At 44.9% G+C, this 19026-nt stretch overlaps 1 protein-coding gene across 1 annotated transcript in view; it reads left to right on the top strand.

Moving 5' to 3' along the window:
- Positions 1 to 19026, top strand: part of LOC139329552 (semaphorin-3D) — a 75663-nt gene that overhangs the window by 30513 nt on the left and 26124 nt on the right. Inside the window, exon 2 of the mRNA XM_070959939.1 lies at positions 927 to 1181. Coding sequence (XP_070816040.1) covers positions 1010 to 1181 — 172 coding nt within the window. The 5' untranslated portion in view covers positions 927 to 1009. The remainder of the gene's footprint in view (positions 1 to 926; positions 1182 to 19026) is intronic.

Raw genomic sequence — 19026 nt, forward strand, 5'->3', positions numbered from 1 at the left:
GGGAATGTTTTATAAATGAGGCCTCTGGATATTGAGTGTGTGCAGCCAGAAGACCTCCACTCCGTGTTTTCTCACATTTAGAGGCTGGTAAGCTCCTTTTGATGACGTCTGCTCTCCTCCAGAATGAACGTAAACATCTTAAAATCTCATCCCAGTTATTTATCTTCAGCCTCTAATGTTGACTTCATTTACTGGACTCTGTTGCCGTCTGACAACAACTTGCATTGTTCTTACAGAAATTCAACCCTCAGGCATCTCTGCTATAATTAACTCTCCTAATTTAAACTACTGAGGGTGAAACATCTGTTAAAATACTTCATGCTGCGTAGTTTTCCATAACATTTTGCACAACGTTCGTCATGAGTCCCTAATTACTTTGTTTTTTTTTTTTATTTTGCGCCACCAGCTTCTTTAAAACGAGTGACAGTCATATTAGCATTAAGCTAAAAGAACAGCTGATCAACGCAAACCAGACAAACGCCTGCAGCCGTGTTAGCAGCTCAGCTGAGGCGGCGCTTAGGCCTGAAGCTTGAGCTAAATGCTAACATCAGCATGCTAACATGCTCGCAGCAACAATGCTAAGATGTTGAAGTTCAGCAGGTATAATGTTTATCATGTTCATCGTCTCAGCTTAGGATGCTAACACTGGCTAATTAGCAACAACACAAAGTACAGCTGAGGCTGATGGGAAAGTCTTTAGTATTGTAGCTATCTGGTAAAAAAAAAAAGTGTTGGAGTTAAAATTTTGACCTGATAAAAAGATGAAAAGTTAAAGGATCACCAAACTTATTACAGTTTATCCTGAGGACGAGCTTCATGGTAAAGCATCCAGTAGTTCATCTGCTGGTGAATCGACTGGCCGACGAATAACAAAATGCATTAAACATGATATTTAACAAACTTCCTCTGTGTCGTTCCTCCTCCAGTCGGCTGCAGTCAGACTGTGATGTGACCGGCTGGCTCCGCCTTCTTCCATCTACCTGTCCACATCAGTGACGATCAATCAGAGATGACGGTGATTTTAGCTGCGGCGGGCGTCAGAGCCGGAGGCGTGAGGCGTCTCCAGGCGCTGATGGCGTCTCTCCTCCCGCTGCTGTGGCTGCAGGCGGCAGACTCCAGCTCTGCTCCCGATGCCAAATCCTGGAGCCAGACCGGACCGCGGCTGCAGCTCTCCCACTCAGGTAGGAAACTCTTCAGCCATCCCTGCTCTGACGTTCAGAGGCGCGGCCGTTTCGTGAATGAGTGATGGAGGTTTGACAGGCAGGTACTTCAACACTGTGAAGCAGTTTACTCTGAATGTCGCTCAGTTCAGCAGCAGAGAGGCAGAAGGTCACAGTGAGCCGTCGCTTTCTCAGACGACTCCTGCTGTGTTAAATCAAGCATGACGCTCTGATTTCATGTTTAAATAAGCAGAATAATTTGAGTTTTTAATGAACGCACGCTTAAATAAACAGACTAAACCTGCTAGAAACCAAGTGTTGAGCTTGAATTCTCAGTGTTTCTGAGCTCGTTTGAGCCTTAAAGTTCAGCTGTTTTAACTCCACGCTGCTGATCAAACGAGGACATTTTTCTGTCTACAGTTAATCTGCTTTTTATTGACCATAACTTCACCCATTCAAACACTTTATGCCTAATTTACAGGTTTTGTGCTCCGTTTAAACCGCAGCATTAATGACGAGTGTCCTTCATCGCAGCTTTCCTCTGAGCTTTCTGGGAAACACTCGAGGATTCAGAGCAAACAGTGTTTTTAAGATCATTGAACTGCGGAGCTTTTCGTTCTGTTTGTGATTTTTACCGCAGCACAGACTCAAAAACAGCCAGAGAGGAGTGAAAACTGGACGCAGAGCTGGTCTATTTGTCTGTTTTCACATGGAAACGTCCTTTTCAAACTTTTACTTCCTTCTCTGTGCTTGTTGGTTCAGTTAACAAAGCTCAGTCAAACTGGATGAGCTCCTGATGAAAGCGACGTGTTGGATTATTTCCCTGCTGTCTGATTTCGGTTAAGTCTGGATCCAGTTCAAGGTTTCAGGCGTTTTCTCAGCGGACGTTTGGCCGTCAGAGAAAACTTTATAACGTATGAAGATCAGTGAAGATCTGATGAATGCTGTCAGCGCACAGATGATCTCCAGCATGCAGTCAAATCACTGTTTCCCTTCGTTTTCCACAGTTGGGAAACGTGCTGTCCTGAGGTCTCACGTAACGTCAGCAGCAGAAGCTTGTCTCTCCAGGAAAACACGTTCAGCAGCAGGAAGGAATAAAACAGAGATTAGCAGATTAACACCGCGGGAGGTGACGCTGTGCTGATGACTGCAGTGCTGCCTGGAAATATTTCAGTATTTTTAGTGTAATTGAGGCTGTTTTAAAGTACCTGCAGCCATCGTGGATGAGCGGGTTCAAAGGTCAGGTGTTTTAGGTCAGGTTTATTTCCCACATTCAGGAGCTTGTTTGGCTGCTGCTTCTTCCAGGTGAAGGATGACACAGCTCCGTCTTCTCCGCCTCTTCTTTAACAGCGAGGTCAAAGTGCTGTGGAGGTGAGGGTGTTTGTGTAGCATCGCAGCCTGTTTTATACACACTCAACGTCTCTTAAAGGACTCAAATTTATCTTCTGACACTGATTTCATGCACCTTTTTTGTCCGTTAGATGTAGACTGTGGGTTTCTGTATCAAGGTCATGTCCATCTGTCCGTCCTGAGGTTTTGTGGCTGCTTCTGCCTTCGTGTCCCAGAGACAACAGTCAACAAGCACAGGAAGTCCCTTTGAGCTGGCGCTGTCTAATGAGGACAGTGATCAGCTGACTCTCGGTATCTTTCCTGCGTGCAGCCATTGTGACGTCTTACGTCTGTCTTATGTCTGTCTGTCTTATTTGATGCTTGTCCTGCTCTGTTGTGAAACTGGGAACAGCCAGGCAGTGAGCAGCCTTAAAGCTGGACGTGAACCTCAGTGTTTTATTTCAGAGCCAAAACACTGAAAGACATGTTAATGTCCACACACTCAAACACTGTCCTGTTTCTAATCGTCCCGCTGTTTCATAGTTTCAGATTTATTCTGACTGGCAGAGAAAATTAACTGGCATCAATCAAAAAGTGTCCCACAGCTGCCAGAGTTGATATATTTTACACACATTTTTCTCAATTCTCATGCAAAGCGAAAAGAAAACAGTAATAAAACTGCCTCTTCATCATCATCAGCGCGGGCCGTTGGACACACACTGTGGCGTCATCCGTCCACTTCCAGCCTCTTTAACACGCTTCTTTTTCCCAAATGCTTCCCACTTGGCAACCAACAACACCAGCAAAGCCAACAACTGTTTCCTATCCAGCAGCAATTAGTTCAGGCAGGCTGGTTTCATTGTGGCGGTTAGTGAGATGTTTGCCGAGCGAATGAATGAGCCGACGCATGAATGGAAGCACTGAAGCAGCGACCGTGTTGTTCTGCACAATCCAGGTTCTGTGTCCAAGTGAGAGGGAGGGTTCAGGAGCGATCGCTCATGACGTGACCGGATTATGGCAGTCAGACACATTTAGAGACACGGCGTGGATGTTACTGATACAATGGCTGAGAAAGGAAACTTTGACCTGAATGTCCTGAAAGTGGACAAGTGGTTTCGATTGAGAGACTGAACGTCACACGAGGCGAATCGCAGGAAGCTGGAGATGTTGGTTTTGGATGGAGGAAGTCGTTTTGCTAATCATCATTCAGACTTCGAGTTATGTTAGAATCTGCGTTTCATTTGGTGGTTTTTAGGACGTTTATTCTCCATTTTGGAATCAGCTAAATAATCTGAACTCAGTGTGAGCTTTCGACCACGTCTCCAGTGAAACTGACTTTATAATGCTTCTTATTTAGATCGCGTTGAGTCACGTCCATTTGCTGATGAAGATCATGAGTTGACAGCTGTGAATAATCACCCTCAGATGGGATTATTCAGTATTTGTGTTTAAACATTCAGATTTCTGAAGTAATTCCAGCACAGGAAATATTTTCCACAATAAAAACAAGCATGTCTTTAAGTTCACGGAGGCTCCTCCACGTATTAACAGGAGCTCAGCTCTTAAAGCGGCTGTTAGCGGTGTGTTTTACTGACAGCAGGTTACAGAATGAGGCACCTGAATCTGCAGCTCGGCTTCGCAGCTTCTTTCAGCTCATTGTTTTGCTGTAACTTCCCTGTTTGTGTTGGTGTGTTTGTGTCACTGCTATTGCTAATTAGCAATAAACACAAAGTGCATCTGAAGCTGATGAGAGTGGGATGAGTTTTCAGTCAGCTGCCTCCAAAAGTGACCGAAAAATCCATTTCAGGTGTAAAATGCTGTAAAAACTGCACCCAGAGCACGATGTTTGCTGCTTTGGTCAGTGATGTTAACACTGCGTGCAAGTACAGAGTGAAGCTGTTTTTATGGCATCAAATGGAAAATTCCACGTCTCCTGCATCAGGTTACACTTTCATGACGTTTGGCATCTTTAGCTGCCAGTTAGAGTCTAGAACCCGTATCTGGAGATCGAATGTAAAATCCTGTCGAGGTTAAAAACTGTTTGTGTGATGAGCTGACGGGCCGCTTGGTTTCCTTCACCGACCTCCAAACACACTGATTTGTTTTCCCTCGAGAGCAGGTGACCTCTTCTTTCCATTTCCCTCCAACAGTCTCATTCTGGAGCAAATCTGATGATGTCATAACGCTGATGTGTGATGGATTATATGGAGAGAGACGTGTGTGTGTGTGTGTGTGTGTGTGTGTGTGTGTGTGTGTGTGTTAACAGTAGCAGCAGAGCGGTTTTCATGGCAGTAAAGTGAAGCAGTGAACTCCAGTTAATGAAGTAAGACGAGGTTCTCTGCTGTGTTTGTAGCTGCAGGATCAACAGTAGAGAGACTGTTAAGATTTTATAAGGCAGATACTCAGACAGGAGCTTCAGGGCCACTGAACACACACACACACACACACACACACACACACACACACACACACACACACACACACACACACACACACACACACACACACACACACACACACACACTGAGCGAGAGTGTGTGCGTCACAGCTGACCCAGTGTCTGACCTGAGCAGGAATCCAGAGAGACCAGCCCTCATCCTGCAGGGAGACACACTCAGTTAGCCTTTAACCTGACCACAAGTGTGTGTGTGTGTGTGTGTGTGTGTGTGTGTGTGTTGGCCAGAAATAAACAGACAAAAACAGAGAGACAGACAAGAGATGGAGGCCTGTAACGTGTGTTTGAAAGCAGGAGGGACTGGACACACACACACACACACACACACACACACACACACAGATTACCACATGCAGATACACACTTTGTCAGCCTCACACATAGAAATCGTAGATGTGATGTCACCGTTCGACACCTGCAGGTGGACATGTTTATGTACAGGAAGTGAAGGCGTGTCAGGGCGTCGTTCGTTGTTCAGGTTTCTGTTTTCGTCCGTTTGGAGCTGCGATGTTAAAACGACGCGCTGGTGCTGACGGATCCTCAGCGATGTTCAGTCGAGTTTAAAGAAGAGAGACGTTTCATTTCTCGGCGTTGCCTGAATTTTGTCATACGTGAGCTGACATGAGTTTTAATTAAGGTTATTGTTGGTTCAGCCTCCAACGCAGCTCAGGTTTCTCATGCGGCCCCTTGGAAAAATTAAATGTCCACCCCTGGGTAACCAGCGCTAGCAAACTAATGTTAGCTAGCGGTAGCTAATTGGCTAGTTAGCTAACGCTAGTTAACTGATGCACTGAACTTAATTTTACTTCAACCATTACTGGTTACCGTAGTGTTAACTCGCCAGTTAGCTAACACTAATGGTTACCAGTAGTGTTAACTAGTTAGCTAACTAGCCCAGTTGTTTTATTTGATTACTTGATTGAGTTACTTCGCTGTCAGGCTGAAGTGCAGCTGATTCAGTTTCTCAGTAGTTTTTCAGACCGTCCGCAGCTTCACAGCGACTTGACGGAGACCATATCCTCCTGTTCGTTAAGCTGTTGTCTTCACACGTCGCTGTAATTGGCTCAGGTGATTCAGAGCGATGAGAGCAGTGACGTGATTGGCTGAATGTACTTATTGATCACCACACCATCTGATCTATACCTGACCTCAGCCAGCACACACCTGACCAGCTCGTGGTGTATCTCTGAAAGTCAAACTCCTATGAACGAGTGTGTGGGTGCGTGTTTGGCGGAGTGGTGTGTTGTTGCAGGGATGTGCGTCTGCGCCCGTTTAGAGGAGCTTTAACTTGAAGAGTTCTTCCTGCTGCTGGGTTTGACGGAGAGTTTTGACGCTCAGGTGGAAGAAATCCAACGAAAACACGCTGACCTCATGTGGGACTGTGGGATGGGAAATCTGCAAAAGACACGCAACCGAAAGCACAGTGATAGCTGTGTGTTATCTCACACACACACACACACACACACACACACACACACACACACACACACACACACACACACACACACACACACACACATACACACACACACACACTGTTTTGATAGCTGGTCACTCACACAGATATAAAAACATAAACTGGCACATTCGTGTACTCCATGTATGTACAAATATCCAATTATCATTTTGACAGCTGCCCACGGGCACACACACACACACACACACACACACACATCTGCAGCACACATGCGGTTCAGTCAACAGTGTGTCACTGCTTTTGTCGTTTTTTGTGTTATTGGATAAACTTTTAAAAAAATCAGGTGTTGCTTTGGGGAGTCTGTCAAAACTGATTCACTTCACTCTGACAGACGTCTGTAAAGCAGCAAAGCACTAAAGAAACATGCAGTCAGGAACCTGTGTGTGTGTGTGTGTGTGTGTGTGTGTGTGTGTGTGTGTGTGTGTGTGTGTGTGTGTGTGTGTGAGAGAGAGAGAGAGAGAGAAAGTAAGAAAACAAAAAGAGAAAAATGGAGAAAGGTTACGCTCACATACTTACTGCAACATGACCTCTGTGTGCATGTGTGTGTGTGTGCATGTGTGTGTGTTCAGAGCAGCCTCCCGGGAGGTGTTGCCCGTACCTTGTGGTGTCATGCTGTGAACCTTGACCTCTGACCCCGCTGTGATTATAGTCAGTAGATTTAGGAGAAGAGGAGAGCAGAGACGAAGACAGGAAAGGAAAGGAAAGGAAAGGAAAGGAAAGGAAAGGAAAGGAAAGGAAAGGAAAGGAAAGGAAAGGAAAGGAAAGGAAAGGAAAGATGGGATGAAAAGACGTGAGAGCTGAAAGAAGAGACAGAAGAGACAAAGCTGGAGGAGACGTGACAGAGGACAACTTAATGAGAAATGAACGAGGAGCCGGGAAAAAGAAATGTTTTTGGAGGATAAGGTGTCAACGAAGGAGGCGAGGAGAGAAAAGAAGAGCTGGAAAGGAAGGAAGGGAGGGAGGGAGGAAGGGAGGAAGGATGACACACCAGGTAGAGGAGTTTCCTGAGGTTAATGAACCCGTCAACCACCTGAGACGAACCAGAGCGGGGGGGGGGGGGGGGGGGGGGTCAGAGAGGGTTAACACAGCTGTTAATTAAAGCTGTGTGTGTGTGTGTGTGTGTGTGTAAGCGTGTGTGTGTGTGTGTGCGTGTGCGTGTGCGTGTGTGTGTGTGCGTGTGCGTGTGTGTGTGTGATGGGAAACAGGAAGTGAAGTAAGAATTTAGGTAAAGATGTGTTTGGATTCAATTTTAGTTTAGTTTGAATTTATTTCTATGTTATCAGATAATGAGTGAAGCTGAATAACTTTTTGTTTTTGTTTTTTAAGTTTTGTTTTTTTCTTTTTTAATGTTGTTTGCTATTAAAGTTTTCTTTATATTGGTATTAATACTGCTGTTACCATGCTATTGTACTTAAAAAGTATTTGTATTTACTACAATTTGACTTTTAGTTTACTGTTGTATGTTAGAGCTGTTATTTCATTGGTTTGCTCTTCTTGCACCCATGAGAGCGAGTGCGGGGATGTGCATTACACACACACACACACACACACACACACACACACACACACACACACACACACACACACACACACACACACACACTGACGCTGGTTAACGTCGCACTGTCGGGAGCTGACAGACGTCCTCGATCTCTAACTCGTTACCAGATAAGAGGCCGTGGTTACAGATAACAGCAGATTGAAGCTCGTAGTTCTCGTAGTTAGATGAGCTGCATGTGCTGATAGCATGGCTTACATGTCACACACACACACACACGCACACACACACACACACACACACACACACACACACACACACACACACACACACACACACACACCATGATTACCTGAAGGGGGTTTTGGTTCTCACACTGTCTGCGCTGCTTTTTACTTTTCTGATGTTTGTCAGACGCTCAGGAGGAGCAGGGAGGACGACCGTTCATTTCAGCTTCTACACCAGAGCAGAGTTTACACACACACACACACACACACACACACACACACACACACACACACACACACACACACACACACACACACACACACACACACACTCTGTTCTACTTGACTTACTTTGACACCTCACTCTTTCACCTCAGGTGTTTACCAAACACTCTGTAACACTTCAACCTCCTTAAAGTAAGTAATGCATGAGTGAGAGTGTGTGTGTGTGTGTGTGTGTGTGTGTGTGTGTGGGTGGGTGGACTCATATTCACCATTTCAAATCCCATTCACTACATTCTTCCACTGCAGAGGAAACTCTGGCGTCATGAACTCGAGAAATTTCAGTCAGTGAAAAATGTCTAAATGTCTGAAAAATGATGCTCACGGATGCCTTTAGCTTAGCTTAGCACCAACAGTGGACCTCTAGCTTACATACTTACATACATACTTACAAGATCTACAGTGTATGTTTGGGAAAAAGAGGAGACATCGGGACAATGGGCCTCATGCAAGAGCAACTTTAACCTTAAAGATCACATCACATCAAATTGAAAAAAAGTTGATCATCTTTTCTTCCTGTATCATGTGTTCACGAACCCGCCAACTTCAACCAGTGATGTCATGGTATCCATCTGTCAATCAGTCTTCAGCTTTTAACGGTGTCACCTGTGATGAAGGGGAAATGGCGTTTCATCTGGACTTTATGAGAAGTGTACTAGAATTTTCTCTTCAGGACGAACATCAACTTCGGCCTGAAGCTCCGCAGCGTTTGATAACGAGTGGAAACGAGAGATTTAAGACGAGTTTGTACAGTTAAGAGCGTGTGATGAATCCCACTTAAAACACTCGTGTAAACAAAGCCGACAGAACAGAGAGGTTTCTGATGAGATGTTAAAATGTTCTAGAGGCTCGTTAAAGGTTTTTGTGGAGGCTAGCGCCCCCTGCTTCCAGTCTTTGTGCTAAGCTAAGCTAAACATGTGAACGTCTGTGAACACACAGAGATGAAATTGATATTAATTTTCTCATTAAAGCTTTTTGTCCTAAAAGTCCTTTCAGGATGAAAAGCCTCACCCATAATGCACCATTAACGGCAGCCTCATGGGTCACATGAGGGATCAGACCATCCAGGCGACGCTCCTGCTGTGACGTCCGTTAACGAGCAGACTTTTGGAGGGAAAGTGCAGCGAGGGTTCATCAGCCTCTCTGTCGCTGCTTCCCATAAACAGCATGACTGAGGGAGAAAAAATATATTCCAGTGCGGCCTGTGGACAGAGACAGAGAGTCCCTGAGGACGCCTGAATAAAATGTCCTCATCTCTCCTCTAAAGAACACACACAGCGAGTCTCTTCAGTCCCAAGAAGACTGAGAGAAACGAGTTTTCAGCTTCAGTAAGAAGTGTTTTAACTTGCTCAAGTCATTCTTTGTCTTTCAGTTTGCTAAATACGTTTAACTGCTTCTGTTTGTTCCATAAGGAGCAGTAAAGCTGAGCCCTTCGACGCAGGCTGCAGGCTGCCGGCTGCAGGCTGCAGGCTGCCGGCTGCAGGCGGCTGGCTGCTGGCAGGACACGGTGTGCTTTCAGGGCAGGGAGGAGATAAAACAGCTTGTTCTTTAAGACCAAAACACTCTTCACCTTAATCTGCACGACTCTCTGCGTCCTCTCTTTTCTTTTCCTCTCCTCTTTTCCTTCTATGAACATTTGCTGAGTGACGTTTTCTTTACCATTTAGAGAAGAGCACAGCCTCCCACCTAATGCACGCAGGCAATATATGTGATTAATGCAACCGCTGTCGAAGCTGAAGTATTTCAGCCAGCTATTGCTCTTAAGGCTTGTAGCTGAATCGCTCTGTTCCCACACATCTTCCTCCGCCTGGGTTCACCAGGCAGCGGTTGCCATCAGAAACCTTTTTCGTAACGCGTCTGCCCTGCAGCACTCCTACTCCTCCTCCTCCTCCTCCTCCTCCTCCTCCTCCTCCTCCTTTTGTAAATGTTGCAGCAATAACCGAAAAGAATTATTGATGCACATTTTTATCTCCAGAGCAGCGTTGCATTACTTTGCTGATAAGGAACCAAATTATTAATTTTCTAAAGCACTGCTGTCAGTGTCCAAAGATCCGCCTGGCAGCTTTTCTGTCCAGCAGGAATCCATTCCAGCTGCAGACGCTAAGCTAACGGTTAGGATGTATAAGGCCCTCATGGCTCTGACAGCTGCCGGCTTGTGTCTGTGTTCTCCACCATTGAAACAAGCACAGAGATGGAGGAAGGCGCAGAGTGGCAGCATCTTCCCTGTGACAGGAAGCACTGTGTTTTATGGGAAATATGGTCTTAATTTCCTCTTAGCTTCCTCTCTTCTCATCTGTTTTCCATAATTACAGTGTTGAGATGCAGCCACTGTGCGCCACTTCACGTTTAGGGTGGTGTTTGTTCAGCGAGGTGTCAGTTTGTGGCGGCGCTGACCTTCATCGTGTTGTGATGAATCGGCCTCAAACTGGGCCGATGCCTCCTCTGTTCCTCCTGAGTTTCGGCTCTCCGTGGATCTGTGATGTGGATTTTCACTTGCATTTTTAAACTTGGTGGTGGACGTGCTGCAGTTCAGTTCAGAGTTCACTCCGGTGGCATCAAAGATGAAATCAAACCAGCAGGAAAAGACAAACAAATGGACAAAAGCTCAAAGCTGGACCTGCTGGGACCAAATCCCCGTGTCTCTGTGAATGATTTATGGTTTTGTTATGAGCTGTAGCTTGTGGGTCATAACAAGCCGTTGCCTGCTGAGGACGATTCATGCTTTCAGTTTCAGGGAGAGACTTTGCTTTGGACTCTGACAGCGAGGCCGGCTTCAACACCATGAACTTAAAGCGTGTGTGTGTGGGGTGTTTCCAGACTGCACAGCCGAGTGTGTGCGCTTATATCTCGTTTACTACAAATTTAGACCCACTTCCATGATTTGCTGAATACCTGATCTCCATTAACTCTGTAAAAACTTCAGTCCTGATGTTTTCATGTAGTTTTCCATATCATTAGCCATTCAGACTGTTCTCATCCCAGGATGTGAAATACTGACGTTGTGTCACACTTCGATGTCTCATACAGACACACAGGCTACCCTTTAGCATCTGTTAGCTGTCTGCTAACTCCAATGTAAACCTCAGACACTCAGAACAAGGTGACGCAGTATAAACACTGAAGGGCTCGTGGCAGATGATTAGTAAAACACAGGACGTTCACTCAGGACACCGGCTTTCATGTCCCGTTTGAAAACAAGTCAGCACTGACTTATTTTAACATGACAGACTTAACACGCTTTGTGTGTAAATGTGCTTATTTTGACCCAAACTATGATGAAGTATTTCTGTTAGCTAAACCTCATCAAACTGCAGCTGTTTCACGTTAGCCACCCGTTAGAAAGGCTTTCGTATAAATCGATTTTCTGCACTATGCTGCACACAAACTGCTGCAAGTTTGTCTTGTTTACACTCAGTAGCACATAATCACAATTGAGCTGAGTTTGGCAGATCTTTGAGTTTCATTTTAAAAAGCTAAATACTAATTTTGAGGCGCACGTCCCCTAAAACACAGATGATGAAGTGGTTAAAAAGTCATCTGAAGTAAACATCACTGGATGAGCAAGCGTTCATAGCATCCTGTACACAGACACACATCAGTATGTGTTAACGTGCACGAGGCCTGTAGACAATTGAAAAAGATGTTTAATGAATCAGGTGTTAAATCTTAAATAATAATCTTGAATAACCTCCAGAAAGTTGGACTGACCACCTCAGAATCACCTCAGGACCAATCAGGTGAAGGAAGACTGTTAATAAGCAGACCTGCACGGTGTTGGAGTGATAATCCGACTGTTTACTTACTGTTAATTATAGTTAATCATATTGTAAATAAAAGAGCAGAGCGAGCCACAGAAGGCAAACAGTTTAAGTTGGTGGGAGGCTTGTATTGCTCAGAAATGTACAGTATGATGGTTTTATTGGTTTGATTTATGGTGCTGGTGCCGCAGGAGTTCCCCAAGAAAACAAAATGAATCGGCTGCAATATTAAAATCCTGTCAAAATATTTTCATTCTGGCAGTTAATGTTAAATATGTGTATTTTATAGAACTTGAAAGTTGGCAAAAATGTGAAAGTCATGTAAGATGAAACCAGTTAGAGTCGCTTTGCTGGTTCACATCGTAAAGATCAATGACTGATTTAATAAATATTACTGCTGTATATCACCCGGCTTTGGAAAACGTCCATGTGACTGACGTCCTTGTCAGAAAGTTGAGTTTACTGTTGTGAACATTTGTTTGTTCTAATAACAAAAGTTTTCATCCAAAGCAGTCCAAGTGAGAGCTTGAGTGTATTATCAGTTATTGATCGAGATGTTAAACTAATAGAAAGGCAGGAGACTGACGCTGGAGGGGGTTTAAGACTGAAACTGTGACGTTATGGCGACATAAGAGCAGCCTTCCTTTATGTCTGCAAGATCAAAGTGTGAATGTGAGCTTAAAACAGCGTTCATAATCAAAGTCACTGTAACCTGAGTGCAGACTGAGCTGTGATTTAGAGCCGCTCTCCTTCTATCGGACTCAGAAACCGACACAGAGCTCATATTCATCCAACGGAAAAGAAATCTGGGTTCACAGTGTGTCGTACGTCAAACTGAGGCCCATGATGGCGTCCAGCAGTCCGCACTCACTCATTCGTCACGCCAGCCTTTGAATCCTGTGTCCACTGTGGAAACGTGCTGCATCTCTTCAGGATCCTGCTGTGGGATCTATTAAATCACTCCTCCTGTTATTGAACAGGCTTTAAAATTCTTCAGGCGAAGGGGTCCTGAGAGGAGAAGCAGATTCTTATTTTAAAGACTTTTATACGATCAAACAAAGATTTTAAAGCTGCGTTCATTGACTTTCTGGCCACTTGGGGGCAGTGCAACAAGCTGTGAACACAACACTCACATAATATCACTTTATGACGCCTCACAGAGCTGCTAACAAGGCTGTAGACCCGTCTTCACGTCTTCAAACAAGGTAAACGAGAGCCTGAACACACAGGAACATCGAGCGCTGTCCACTGTGTTTCACAGTCGTTTCATCTAAAACGCTCAGTTCTTGCAGCTTTAAGATTTCTGACCCTTTTAATCTGGAAATATGTAATTTGTAAAATCTTTTCCAATCATGTATTTTGTAAGAAAGCAGCTTCATTGTGTTTCAGTATGAGCTGAGATGAGGCAGCTGAATTAAACAGATTAACCTGGGTCATCAGACCTGAAACTCATCCGTAACGTGCCCACAAGGCCCGCCATTGTTCCCGACATGAGTCGGCCTGGCGGGTTAATTTAAGGATAAATAAATGTGACCTGACCGGTGAAGTAATAGCTGCTTAAGTCATTTCTCTGCCTGAGGCAGTTTCAAACGCTGAAACTTGATATATTAAATGCCTGCAGTTATCTGTGTCAGGGTTCAAAGGGAAACTCTTTAACTGTGATTTAGAGCTCTGAGACGTGCAGAGAGGCCATCGAGCTGAAGTGAAGAGGATCTGAGCAGCCGCGATGATGCTCGCTGGAGAAGAATCAAAGACTTTTACCGATGAATGGACATAAGGAAGAAAGAATGAGCATCGAAACCGCCTTGTTTTTCTCTAAGTCCAGAGGTTCACACACACACACACACACACACACACACACACACACACAGTGAGTCATGTTTCCGTTACTTTTGGGGACATTACATCGACTTATATTCATTTCCTGGAGACATATAATAACTATAACTACTTGCCTAACTTTGCGTTTTGTCCCCATAAGGAAGGCAAGTCCCCACAATGTGAGTTACACACACACACATGCACAAACACACACACACATGCTCAGCCTTGGCCTTGGTTCAGTCCTCTCTGCACAGTGTGTGTGTGTGTGTGTGTGTGTGTGTGTGTGTGTGTGTGTGTGTGTGTGTGTGTGTGTGTGTGTGTGTGTGTGTGTGTGTGTCTGAGCTGGAGATGTGCCCTGCACTAACTTTTTAAGAGATGTCATCTCTCTCAGTCCTTCAGATAATCCTGCTGCTCATCCGTCTTCTGTCTCCTGCTCGAAGAAGAAAGAATCATTTGTATAATAGATTCATTTCATACATGAACCGTCTGCTCCGTCTGCTCCACCTTGTGGTTGTTTTGCTGTTAAACATCATCAGGAGCAGGTACACACATCAGTCGTGTCAGCTGATTGCTCACTCGCATTAATGAGGCTGTCTCGTCTGGTCTGTTCATAAAGCTCTGAACATCACGTCAGCAGCTTCTTTAGAGGCTTTCAGACCCGAGGACAGCGAGGTTCAGCTCACTTTCCTCTGTATTGTCCATTAGCAATTAGTCTTTTTCATGATTTGTCTCCCGCTTTGTTCCAGATGCCCTCAGTTTCATGACGTCAGTCAGATGTTTGAATTCATTGCTAAGTGTTCATATACAGCAGGTTTTTTTTGTTTATTGTGGCAACAAATGCACAAAGAAATACGGTAAAATTCAAACAGTACTCACTACATATTTGAAAATGTAAATAACTGATTGCTTGAATTGCAAAATTAAAGCATTACATTACTCATTATGCAACAGAAAAGTAATCTGAGTACTCTGAGCTGAAAGTGATCGGCAGGTTGAAGAGGTCACTCGCTGTCCTCTGTCAATATGTGCAGTCCATCATTTTGATTTTTGGCTGCCTGGCGACGGCTGAGATCGTCCATTTGAGGCTCTTCAGAGACTCTTCAGGAGGAGCTGAATGAAAAGAAAAGTGGAAGCAAAGGAGAAGCACAGGGGGAGAGTTTTTTCTCTTGTCTGATGCCTCATTTATATCAAGAGATTTTAAGGAGGGACAAAAAGACATAGTTTGTCTTCTTTGTTCCTTCAGTCTCCTACAGTAGAGCCCAGATCAGATGCTGCGAGAGGAGGTGAGGAGGAGAAAGTGGAGGATTGCGATGAGGAGAGGGAGTGAGGTAAAGGGGGGAAATAAAGGACAAGGTGCCTCAGGGAGGAATTTGAGGGCTGAGATCTTGTCAATGAACCTGAAAGAGTGGAGGAGGTGGGTGGGCTGGGGGGTCGGACGGGAAGCAGAATAAAAACAGGAGTCCATGGGGGGGGGGGGGGGGGGGGGGGGGTGAATATCTGAGTGCCATTGTTTTCAGGCCTCTGACACACCGAGCCAACAGGCTGCTGCTGATCCTCACTGGGCCTCAGGTTCACTGCTGTCTGTCCAACTGTTGTCTCTAGCTGTCCCTCACTGGCTGTCCAGCTGAATCAGACCATTAACTGAAACCCTAAAACTATGTAAACAGCAGTTTTAGTTGTCTGAACCTCAACAGACCACAGAGGAGGCAGATCAGAAGAGAAACACGAGTGACTTCTGTAACAGTCACGTTGGTCGTGCTCAGGGACGAGGACGAGGACTCGGTGTGCTGGTTTTTGGGGATTTTGTCTGTCTTTGATCTTTGAATGTGGAACACAGGCAGAAAACATTTGTTCAAGTGCAGCTTTTTAAAGAAGGTGTGAAATGATTGTAGATGCTCGATGTGTCGGCGCCCAAAAGACTCCAGAGAATGAGTCTGGGGGTTATATGTGCTTTTTCTGCACTAAAACTGCACAAAGCGTTGGCACACCCACAGAAAGAAGCCATGAGGAAATAATTTGGGACCAAAGTGAATCAATAGAGGCTTCTTTTATCCAACGTGACATAAATTACTGATGGAAATATACTAGCGTGCTGCTTTAAAAGACATTACAGAAAATGTAGAAAATGTCTCTAGCCTTCATGCAGAGAGCAGCCCTGGATGGAGGCGACAGGAAGAAAAGAGGGTTAGCAGAGTTAAATATTTAGCTAGCAAAATACACAGGCCTTGAAAGTTATTGAGACTCCGACATTTACTGACCCAAAACGGTTGACATCCTTGACTTCATCGCCGTGTCGGCTAGCTGCCTGCTACTGGATCTGCGATGAAAAACAAACATCACCTACCGCCCAGATCAGGAAGTGTTTAGACTGGGGTTGAAACACGAGCAATCCTGGAAAGGGAACAGTCACCAAGCTTCAGTCAAACTTTATTTACATAGAACGTTTCCACAGACCACAACAGAAACATGAGAACATCTGGACTCAAGCTAGCAACTAGCAGCTAGCAGTTATTTCAGAACTGTGTCATTTGAGCCCCAGCGTCGACTAAACAAACAAACAAACAAACAAACAACTTTATGTGAATGACGGACAAACTTATGAAAGTGCCACTATTGAACTTTCCTGAAAATGAAGAAAACCTTTATACAAAGTAAAAACCCAAAAGAAACACCTAAAAGTTTAAGTTAAAGGAGAACTCTTTGATCGTAGAGTCGACTGCTCGGACTGAGGAAGGTTCATCTGGACGATGGTTTTGTCCGGATGTGTCCTGGCAGTGCTGTCAAACGAGCAGACAGGAGAAGGGAGACATTGCTACCTGAATTCATTAGAACAACAAACAGACGAGTTCGGTTTCAGACCTCAACTGGAATTATGTGTCACTCGATACTTCACTCATATTACCAGGAAAACAACACAGCAGAGAGCCTGGAGGAGGTGTGGGTCGAAGGCCCAGTTCAGTGTCTTTACTGGGAAAACTACATGTTCAAGTTCTTCATCATACAGGATAGTTTCCACAGACACCAGTGCAGGTCTGTCTGAAGCACTGGTCCTGCTGAAGTGTCCTTGAGCAGGCTTTTTATGATCTTGTTACGTTCATCTTGGATTTTTGTGAAATCCTAAGTAAAACCACATCATGTGCCTATTTTCAGGCAAAGCTGGGATAACACCACTCATGTCAGCATCTCTCTATTTTCTCTGACTGATCTGTTTGCTTCCCCGTGACAATTTTGTTCAATAAAGAATTACTGAAGAGCGAAACTGAGCTAACAACCTTGCCAATGGTATTTAGCAAACTTTTAGCATTTTAGCTTAGTTTGGTTGTCAGTGGGGCTGCACGGTGGCGCAGCAGGTAGTGCGCATGCCTCACAGCAAGAAGGTTGCCGGTTCGATCCCCGGGTCAGGCAGGGCCTTTCTGTGTGAAGTTTGCATGTTCTTCCCGTGCATGCGTGGGTTCTCTCCGGGTACTCCGGCTTCCTCCCACAGACCAAAAACATGCTCATTAGGTTAATTGATGACTCTAAATTGTCCGTAGGTGTGAGTGTGAGTGTTTGTTTGTCCTTGCATGTGGCCCTGCAATCGGCTGGCGACCGGTTCAGGGTGTACCCCGCCTCTCGCCCATTGTAACTGGGATAGGCTCCAGCCCCCACAACCCCGAAAGGGATAGGCGGTATAGATAATGGATGGATGGTTGTCAGTGGGACAGTACGGACTTGTACCATCAACTCCTCGTCATTGCCAGCAAACTGTTTCTCACCTGTGGGACAATGTTTGCTACAGAAAATAAAAACGAAATGTCCGAAACATTGTGCACAAGTCAGCTTCCTCAGTGGACGTTGAACTCGATGCAAAAGATTTGAACAGACTGACTTCATCCTGATTCTGTCAGAGTGAATTCAATTCATGGTGAAATTTTGAATGCTGTTGGGATCAGGCCTTGATGAAAAAAGCACGCTTTTCATGACAGATGTGACGTTCCTCGACACAATGAAAAGCATAAAGAACGCGAGGAGCTCAGACTGCCATCGCTAAACAGAAACATTTTAGAAATCAAAGCTCACCCGCACTAAGATGGAGCCGCTAATGGAAACAACCCAGTTCAAAGGGCCTTGAATCTTGGTCTTGCATGACAGTTTTAATGTATCAAGCCACGGAGGACAACCAGTAAAACCATTTTATTGGCTTGTATTTCCCTCTGAAGTGCTCTGAAAGCCATTAATGGCTCAGGATGGATCTTCTAGTTATATACCTACAAAACTCTGGCGAGCAGGTTGTGCTGGAGGTAGCAGCGCTGCAGATACAGAAAACACATACAGTACATATACAAACACATGCACTGTACTGTCCCTGCTTTTTTCTTTGTATTGCTGAATCTGCTTATTTTCTCTCTGTATCATCCATTTGTTAGAAAGCCACCCGGCTCTAAAGAAGCTGCTGATTTGACTGTCACATGGGAAATATGCGATCTTAGACATGTTTTTCTTTGTTAGACAGTAAAGCCTGCCCTCACAGTTGTGAAGTCTTTTGTTATTTCAGTGAATTCCTGTATGTTTTAACTTGATGCCTCATGGGAGGTTGACAAAATGAGACATTTGATATTAATATTAACTGCGTGTGTGTGCTTAAAAAGAAAATCCATGTTTCACTGGGAGCTATGCACAAACACAGCTTCCCGTGCAAAAGCAGAAGACGTTACTCCTCTCCATCTCCTCTTAGGCCACAGTGTCAGAGCAGCCGGGCTTTGCTTTCCATCTTCCTGCAGATCTGCTTTCATTTGAATCCAAACCCAGAACACATGAGCTGTGAGATGCTCCGCTCCCCCCGTCCTCTCTAAGTGTTAGCATGTGCTAACTCAGGCAATGTGTTGCAGCTTGTCTGCAGAGTGCAGTGATGCTGCAGACTCACATGAAACAGAGGAATCACTGTGTTTCAGAGAACACGTGAGCCGAAAATCATCATCTAAATGTCCTTTAAAGATCAGTAACTCACAGGACGGAGGTGCAGGGTGTCGCTCTGTT

This window comes from Chaetodon trifascialis, chromosome 3, assembly GCF_039877785.1.
Source record: "Chaetodon trifascialis isolate fChaTrf1 chromosome 3, fChaTrf1.hap1, whole genome shotgun sequence".
NCBI classification, from domain to species: domain Eukaryota; kingdom Metazoa; phylum Chordata; class Actinopteri; order Chaetodontiformes; family Chaetodontidae; genus Chaetodon; species Chaetodon trifascialis.